Source organism: Procambarus clarkii, chromosome 36 (genome assembly GCF_040958095.1).
Source record: "Procambarus clarkii isolate CNS0578487 chromosome 36, FALCON_Pclarkii_2.0, whole genome shotgun sequence".
Classification (NCBI taxonomy): Eukaryota; Metazoa; Arthropoda; class Malacostraca; order Decapoda; family Cambaridae; genus Procambarus; species Procambarus clarkii.
The window spans coordinates 4,854,682-4,864,159 of record NC_091185.1 but is presented as its reverse complement, the minus strand read 5'-3'; the positions used below and the strand labels follow the sequence as shown (position 1 = coordinate 4,864,159).

At 49.0% G+C, this 9,478-nt stretch overlaps 1 protein-coding gene across 1 annotated transcript; it reads right to left on the bottom strand.

Moving 5' to 3' along the window:
* Positions 1-8,737: 8,737 nt before the first annotated feature.
* LOC138371563 (coiled-coil domain-containing protein 70-like) lies at positions 8,738-9,223 on the bottom strand. The gene has a single exon (XM_069336447.1). The coding sequence runs from the start codon at positions 9,221-9,223 to the stop codon at positions 8,738-8,740; it is 486 nt and encodes a 161-aa protein (XP_069192548.1).
* Positions 9,224-9,478: the final 255 nt, after the last annotated feature.

Genomic DNA, 9,478 nt, shown 5'->3' with positions numbered 1-9,478 from the left:
CTAGTGTGAGGACGGCCGCTGCTTTAACCAGCCTAGTGTGAGGACGGCCGCTGCTTTAACCAGCCTAGTGTGAGGACGGCCGCTGCTTTAACCAGCCTAGTGTGAGGACGGCCGCTGCTTTAACCAGCCTAGTGTGAGGACGGGGTGCGTCCTAAAGTTTCCCAACGTCAAGAAACTATCGTACTAAAGTTTCCTTATCCTAACCTACCAGAGGACCCAAAACAGAAAACGGGACAATATGTCAGTTTCGCCAGGCCGCTGCCATGTTCTAGTACGACAAATATTTAGCGCTAGGCGGCGTATACGTCAATAATGCGACGTTCTATTAAGAGGACGGTTTACCGCCATAATCGCACATAATACACATGTAAATAACTGCCAACAGGACCTAAACAATCCTACCGTATGCCTATATTAAATCCTAATAGTTATATTTGAGAACAGATTTATTTTGAACACCCGGTACGTTCAAGGTGATGAACTTTGGGGCAGACTGTGGCTTGGACAAGCCTAGTCTGAGGCCAGGTTCACGTGGTAACTTGGTAGTCAGTGTCCACAGCTGTTGTGGGCGTGTGGGTGGTGCTGTTGTGGGCGTGTGGGTGGTGCTGTTGTGGGCGTGTGGGTGGTGCTGTTGTGGGCGTGTGGGTGGTGCTGTTGTGGGCGTGTGGGTGGTGCTGTTGTGGGCGTGTGGGTGGTGCTGTTGTGGGCGTGTGGGTGGTGCCGTTGTGGGCGTGTGGGTGGTGCTGTTGTGGGCGTGTGGGTGGAGCCGTTGTGGGCGTGTGGGTGGAGCCATTCACAGTGGAGAGAGTGAAGCAGGAGACTGAGGCTGGGACCAGCATCGTATCTCAACTCTAACACCCACAAGTGATGACAATGACCCACTTGCTGTCCGTCTCAAGTGGGTGACCCTCCCTTCCCACCCACCCTACCCACTACCCAGCCACCCATCCCACTACCCATCCACAACCCCGGCCCACACCAACGACACTCTCCCTTCATCTCTTGCCTGCAGAAGGAAGCTCCAGGAGGCTTGAGTGAGAAAAGTATTTGGGTGTATTTATTAGTATTTTATATATAGTAAAAAGCTATAATGCCAAGACTATCTCCAGAGGCACACATAAACCCGGTAACATCAGCAGCATATGAAACGTTGGCAAATATTAGAACGTCTCTTGGAAACCTAATCTAGGGGTTCTTTCAAGGCACTCTACACAGCCTATGTTAGACCAATACTGAGATATGCAGCCCCAGCCAGGAATTTATTCATAGCTTATGAAGCATAAAGACAAATCTGAAAAATTTCAGAGGCTTACAACTAGAATAGTTCCGTTACAATCACGGGGGACGTGATTGTAACATACAAGACACTGAGGGAACTCACAAGATGGACAACGGCAGCCCTAATTGACGTGAGAGAAAGTAGGACGAGAGGGAGGGGGAGCTATCAAGAGAAAGCGCCAAGCCATTACGAATAGCGGACAGCACGCTGGACTTGTGATCCTGTGGTCCCGGGTTCGATCCCCGGTGGAGGCGGAGACAATTGGGCAATTACTTTCACCCTGATGCCCCTGTTACCCAGCAGTAAACTATCTGGGAGTTAGACAGCTGCTACAGGCTGCTTCTTGGGGGTGTATGACAAAAAGGAGGCCTGGTCGAGGACCGGGCCGCGGGGACGCTAAGCCCCGAAATCATCTCAAGATAGCCCATTTTAACCTAACCTAACACAACCCTAACCTAACGAAAATAAGATATTATATTTTTGCTCTATATATGGCTTATCTTGGGGTTATCTTGAGATGATTTCGGGGCTTTAGTGTCCCCGCGGCCCGGTCCTTGACCAGGCCTCCACCCCCAGGAAGCAGCCCGTGACAGCTGACTAACATCCAGGTACCTATTTTACTGCTAGGTAACAGGGGCATAGGGTGAAAGAAACTCTGCCCATTGTTTCTCGTCGGCACCCGGGATCGAACCCGGGAGCACAGGATCACAAGTCCAGCGTGCTGTCCGCTCGGCCGACCGGCTCTCTCGTACAGTGTGACGTCACTATTACGTCACACTGGTCATACGGGTACAGTTTAGAGTCTTGACTGGTTACAAGTCTTGAGTATTACTACCCGGGCTCTCTCTCCTGGCCCCACCCGGGCAAAAAATCAAGAGATTCTCTCCCAGTCTTCTGTGAGTGTGTCAGGAGGTTCAAGGCGCCTCTCTGTGCTGTAAGTGTTGCTTTGTCTTCCCAACATCACTCTAAGACGAACAAAGATCTTTTCCCCTTTTCCTTTTGTCCTCTCAAAGCACAATGAATACCTCTCTCACCTAACCTTTCGTCCCTCGCTCTCCCCTCTTCTCCTTCTCTCTCCTTCCTTCTCTCCTGTCCTTCACCTCTCTTCTCCCGCCCTTTCTTTACTCCATTCCTCTTCCCCCATGAAGATTAAGCCACCCAAAAGGTGGCACGGGCATTAACAGTACACACACACACACACACACACACACACACACACACACACACACACACACACACACACACACACACACACACACACACACACCTGGTTGAGAGGCGGGACCAAAGAACCAAAGCTCAACCCCCGCAAGCACAATTAGGTGAATACACACACACACACACACGCACACAGTACACACACACACACACACACACACACACACACACACACACACACACACACACACACACACACACACACACACACACACTTGAACACTCCCATATAAATAAGTACAATTGTTCCTCAGCTTTGCTGGGTATCGAACCCTGAACCTCTGGATGTAACCCAGTGTTGAGAACTGAACCAGGACTAATAAACATGACCGTGCTGGCCTACAAGTGCTTCATGGGTCGAGCCTCAGCTGTTAAACCCCAGCTTTCACACTATAAGCAATTGAATGCAATGACTATTCTTCTGTTTCATATTTAAATTTATAACTTCTTTTATTGATGGACTTATGCCTGTGGTGAGGCAAGTTACTCAGCTCCAGGGGTGAGTGTGCTTGCCAAGTTGTACTTGAGAGGGTTGAGCTTCGGCTCTTTGGTCCCGCCTCTCAACCGTCAATATAGTGGTGTACACGTTAGCCTAGCTCTCTCACTTCTCTCCCTATTTCCCCACCATCTTCCCCACCGTTCTCCCCCACCATCCTCGAGCCCTGGGACACCATCGGGTCTCCCTAAGAGCCACTAGACCTCCAGGTCCCCCAGACTTACCCTCGCAGACACCGCCATCAAAATCTTTCCCTTGTGGACCTGAAAAGAAATTCAAAAGAAAAGCAGGAATTTCAGAGATGTGTGTGTGTGTGTGTGTGTGTGTGTGTGTGTGTGTGTGTGTGTGTGTGTGTGTGTGTGTGTGTGTGTGTGTGTGTGTGTGTGTGTGTGTGTGTGTGTGTGTGTGTGTGTGAGTGTGTGTGTGTGTGTGTGAGTGTGTGTGTGTGTGTGTGTGTGTGTGTGTGTGTGTGTGTGTGTGTGTGTATGTGTGTATGTGTGTATGTGTGTGTGTGTGTGTGTGTGTGTGTGTGTGTGTGTGTGTGTGTGTGTGTGTGAGTGTATACTCACCTATTTGTGCTTGCAGGATCGAGCATTGACCAGGATGCTCCACACCAGGAGCATTGAACATTGTGTGTGTGTGTGTGTGTGTGTGTGTGTGTGTATGTGTGTATGTGTGTATGTGTGTGTGTGTGTGTGTGTGTGTGTGTGTGTGTGTGTGTGTGTGTGTGTGTGTGTGTGTGTGTGTGTGTGTGTGTGTGTGTGTGTGTGGACCAACATTCAACTCATTCACACATGTAACATTCGCATTAAAGAAGAAGTTGTAGAAGCCACCTCCATCCACAACTTTAAAAGGCCAGATTTTTACCAGCAGTGTAAGAAGGTCCAGTTGGTCCAACCTCTCCACCTCTCCCGCCCCACACGGGACGGGGGATACACAAACTTCCGCGCCATTTCAACTTCGCTAACAAACTTGTTGAAGTTAGTGTCGTCTGGTTAGTGGGGGGTCGCGGTGACGTTTCCTATCCATGTTATTTTCCAGGGGCTTCTGCCCCCTGGTACTTGTGGACTGACAGCCCCCACTGATTTTATTATACCAGGTAGAATAACAGCTTCTACGACATATAGGAAAGTTTCAAAATGTCTTCTTTCTTATCCCTACAATGACGTTACTATCATGGAGTGAGATCTCTCTAACTATGGCATCAAAAGTCCTACACTACGGCCATTTAATACATAATTTATCTGGCATTGTTACAACGAAATCATTTGTATGTTACAAAACTGCAAATATTTCTTTTATTCTAGGACACACACACACACACACACACACACACACACACACACACACACACACACACACACACACACACACACACACACAGGTATGAAACCAGGTATGATAGGGAAATAGGACCGGAGTCATTGCTGTAAACAACCGATGCTCGAAAGGCGGGATCCAAGAGTCAATGCTCGATCCTGCAGACACAACTAGGATACAACAACTAGGTGAGTACACACACACACACACACACACATATTGGTACCTTTATTGCCTCGGACTCTGAGTGGCGCTTTCCTTTATTGTTCAAAATCAGGCCTGAAGATTTTGTTCTAGGTTTGAGAAGGGATGCGTCAGTCTCTGGCCGGAGCTGAAGCAAAAACTCGAAGCTTCGGATGCAGGCGTGAACGAAGCCTGCCTCATAGTCTCAGCCGGACTCCACAGGCGCCGGAATAATTAATTACTGCTATGTAAAGATGAATAATCAATTAACAAGCGTATAAAAATTAGTAATTAATTATCAGCATTAGGGTAAAACTTGGATCACCATTTTGAGAGGACTGAAGGCTTTGTCAGTTCCCGGGAGTGTGTGTTAAGATGAGTTTACTAGTTGTGTTTTTGCGGGGGTTGAGCTTTGCTCTTTCGGCCCGCCTCTCAACTGTCAATCAACTGTTTACTAACTACTTTTTTTTTTCCCCACACCACACACACACACCCCAGGAAGCAGCCCGTGACAGCTGACTAACTCCCAGGTACCTATTTACTGCTAGGTAACAGGGGCACTTAGGGTGAAAGGAACTTTGCCCATTTGTTTCTGCCTCGTGCGGGAATCGAACCCGCGCCGCAGAATTACGAGTCCTGCGCGCTATCCACCAGGCTACGAGGCCCCCGAGGCCCCCATGTGTTTGTGATCTCAAGACGTTGGCTTGGTGTGTGGGTGATGACACTTCACTGTGTTTATCTCATGGGCAAGAAGCCTCACATTTCTGTAAGTTGGTCTCAACCCAAAGTGAGTTCAAAATTAGGTGTCTTTAGCTATACCTTTCAACTGGGTATGTTAAGGTTCGCTATTCATAATCATCCTAGATGAAGTATTCCGTTGTCTGTCTGTCTCTGTCTGTTTGACCCAGTAATGCTTGCGACGGGCAAATATAATTTGTTAACGAGGGATTGTGACAAATACAAGTGACATGCGGAGTGCACATCCACTCCCCCGTCACCCACCGTCACGTGGGTCCTGGCCTCGTCACCCACCGTCACGTGGGACCTGGCCCCGTCACCCACCGTCACGTGGGTCCTGGCCTCGTCACCCACCGTCACGTGGGTCCTGGCCCCGTCACCCACCGTCACGTGGGTCCTGGCACCGTCACCCACCGTCACATGGGTCCTGGCCCCGTCACCCACTGTCACGTGGGTCCTGGCTCCGTCACCCATCGTCACGTGGGTCCCAGCCCCGTCACCCACCGTCACGTGGGTCCCAGCCCCGTCACCCACCGTCACGTGGGTCCCAGCCCCGTCACGTGGGTCCCAGCCCCGTCACCCACCGTCACGTGGGTCCTGGCCCCGTCACCCACCGTCACGTGGGTCCCAGCCCCGTCACGTGGGTCCCAGCCCCGTCACCCACCGTCACGTGGGTCCTGGCCCCGTCACCCACCGTCACGTGGGACCTGGCCCCGTCACCCACCGTCACGTGGGACCTGGCCCCGTCACCCACCGTCACCCACCATTCTCCTAGTCAATGTTTTTGCACTCTGCAAAAAATCTAATGTTTCAGCAAAATATCAAATGAACGGCGCCTTCACTAATCAGTCGCGCTGACCTCAGTATAGCGACCCACCCGGGGATATACACGTATACATACACCAATGTATCATCTAAATGTATATTTTATATACACAAATCTACCAGAAATTCGTAAACAACACGTCCAGAAAATATCGAATCCAAATGAGCAACAAAAGACTAATAATTCAAGAAAGTTTTGAGGGCGAGAAAGAAACAGCTGAATAGTGCTGAACAGGCATGACTCCTCTCTCAAATGAGACTCTGACACACACACACACACACACGACCCCTGGGGGTCAAGGGTCGTTAGCGGGTCACACCGTCAGCAAGGGCGAAATTGCTGCATTTATAATGAGCTAGTCAGCAGGGAGGGGTGGTGTGGTCGGACACCATGTGTTGGTGCTGTGACCATTGTGTGTTGGTGCTGTGATCTTGGTGAGGTTGGAGGCTTTGCAAGATGACACATAAGGGGTATGGAAGTGTCATAGACCAATCGGGGTCGGCCCCAGTGCCACCCTTACAAAACATCTGCACCTATAGGGTCCCACGGTAATTTTCATGAAGTCTGAAATCAGGGATGTGTTTTCCATAAAGTTATTTAGCAGTTTTTTGTGCTTTGCAATATTAGATTTTCCGAGAGAGAGAGAAAGAGAGAGAGAGAGAGAGAGAGAGAGAGAGAGAGAGAGAGAGAGAGAGAGAGAGAGAGAGAGAGAGAGAGAGAGAGAGAGAGAGATTTGATGAGAGGGAAGGTGAAGAGGGTGGTAGAAGAGGGAAGAGGGTGAAGAGAGAGAGAGAGAGAGAGAGGGGAGAGTGGGCAAGGTGGGTAGCGACCCGGGAACAGCCGGGTACCCCTCCCCCCCTAGTACAGGACAAATAAAAGATAATGTATAAGAGTGAGAACACATAAAGGATCTGATAGTGGCCACAACACCAACATTACCATGAACTAGAATCCAATCGCAAGCAGACAAAGTATATAAGGGAAAGCATGTAGATACCTAAACAAAGAAGCCATCAGAATAACTATATGCAACCTACGTCAGCCCAGCACAGAGTATGCAGCACTTTCACCCACACCCTTCCTGCCTTCTCTTATTTCTACCCCTACTTCTCTCCTTCTTTATCCCTTTATTCCTCTTCTTATCTAATTACCCATCGTCTTCATTTACCTCCTTACCCAAGTGATCATCTTGCCCATTAACCTCCTCTTAATACTTCTCTCCCCCCTTACCCTTCCTTCCCCCCCCCACTACCACTACCCCCCCCTACTACATCTACATTACCTCACCTCTACCCCTCCCCCCACCCCATCATCTACACAACCCCCTCCTATAATCACTAAGTAAACAATCTTAGGGATCAAGAAACAACTATTCATGACAGAGTGAGGTGTATAACCAAATTGTTCACGACTTTTTGTGAGACCCAAATAATCAGATCCATAAACTGGGAAAGGTGCCAAGACATTCTACTATTACTACTACTACTAATACTACTACTACTACTACTACTACTACTACTACTACTACTACTAATAATAATAATAATAATAATAATAATAATAATAATAATAATACTTTATTTGCAAGACTGTACAATAGGTTGGTGAGATTACATAAGATTGGTATCTTCACATTCAGGCAAAGCCACTTACAAGCACCGCGTTTCGGGCAGATAAGTGGCTTCCGGAACTGAAAAACAAGAGTAACGATAAGAGGTTAGTGGTATTACATATACCAGTGTTAGAAGGTAGAAGAAGACGAGGAGATATGATCACTATGTGCAAAATACTAAAAAGAACCGATAAAAATTGACACAGAGGAATTCATGAAACTTGCAGCTTCAAGAACAAGAGGTCATATATTCAAAACAAACAAAGGTGTCGAAAAAATATTAGAATGTTTTCTTTTGCAGACGTAAGTGAGAAGGTGGTGGAGGCCACAAAAATATCATACGACGAAGAGTACTGGGAAGACGGGACACCACGAGCGTAGCTCTCATTCTGTAACTACACTTAGGTAATTACTCACATGTTCACATACTCATACACCCACACACACACACATGTATACACACATGTATGCACCTGATGAAATGCACCTCAATGGAAATGCACCTCACCTCAATGGAAATTACTCACATGTTCACATACTCATACACCCACACACACACACATGTATACACACATGTATGCACCTGATGAAATGCACCTCAATGGAAATGCACCTCACGACACTGGAAGACAGAAGAGTAAGGGGGGACATGATCACAACCTACAAAATCCTCAGGGGAATCGACCGGGTAAACAAGGATGAACTTTTCAACACTGGTGGGACGCGAACAAGGGGACACAGGTGGAAGCTGAGTACCCAAATGAGCCACAGAGACGTTAGAAAGAACTTTTTCAGTGTCAGAGTAGTTAGCAAATGGAATGCATTAGGAAGTGATGTGGTGGAGGCTGACTCCATTCACAGTTTCAAATGTAGATATGATAGAGCCCAATAGGCTCAGGAATCTGTACACCAGTTGATTGACGGTTGAGAGGCGGGACCAAAGAGCCAGAGCTCAACCCCCGCAAGCACAATTAGGTGAGTACAATTAGGTGAGTACACATGTACTCACCTCGTGAGGAGCTACTCCTCCAGCCTCCCAAGTCTCGTCTCTGGCGGTCAACTTACTCATCTGTTGAAGGAGGAGAGGTGGTCCTCGAAGGAGAGGTGGTCCTCGAAGAAAAGGTGGCCCTCGAAGGAGAGATGGTCCTCAAAGAAGGAGAGGTGGTCCTCGAAGGAGAGATGGTCCTCAAAGAAGGAGAAGTGGTCCTCGAAGAAGGAGAGGTGGTCCTCGAAGAAGGAGAGGTGGTCCTCGAAGGAGAGGTGGTCCTCGAAGAAGGAGAAGTGGTCCTCGAAGAAGGAGAGATGGTCCTCGAAGGAGAGGTGGTCCTCGAAGGAGAGGTGGTCCTCGAAGAAGGAGAAGTGGTCCTCGAAGAAGGAGAGGTGGTCCTCGAAGAAGAAGAGGTAGTCCTTGAAGAAGGAGAGGTGGTCCTCGAAGAAGGAGAGGTGGTCCTCGAAGAAGGAGAGGTGGTCCTCGAAGAAGAAGAGGTAGTCCTCGAAGGAGAGGTGGTCCTCATCACTGGCTGGAGTCCTCGCTGCTGCTGCCTCACCCATCACATCGATTTTCATTTCCAGGCCACAGACAGGGTTCCTGGAATGTCTGCCAATGACTCAGTGTTCGACCCAGCTGGTGGACACACAGACACTCTGGCACCTCCTGTGTCACTTCCGCCCTCTGTGTCCTGCCACGGTATGTATACAACCCCGACTTTGTGTCCTGCCTCCACACCCGACTTTGTGTCCTGCCTCCACACCCGACTTTGTGTCCTGCCTCCACACCCGACTTTGTGTCCTGCCTCCACACCCGAC

Coding starts and splice junctions, on each gene's coding strand:
- LOC138371563 (XM_069336447.1), bottom strand. CDS start 9,223: ATGGGTGAGGCAGCAGCAGCGAGGACTCCAGCCAGTGATGAGGACCAC.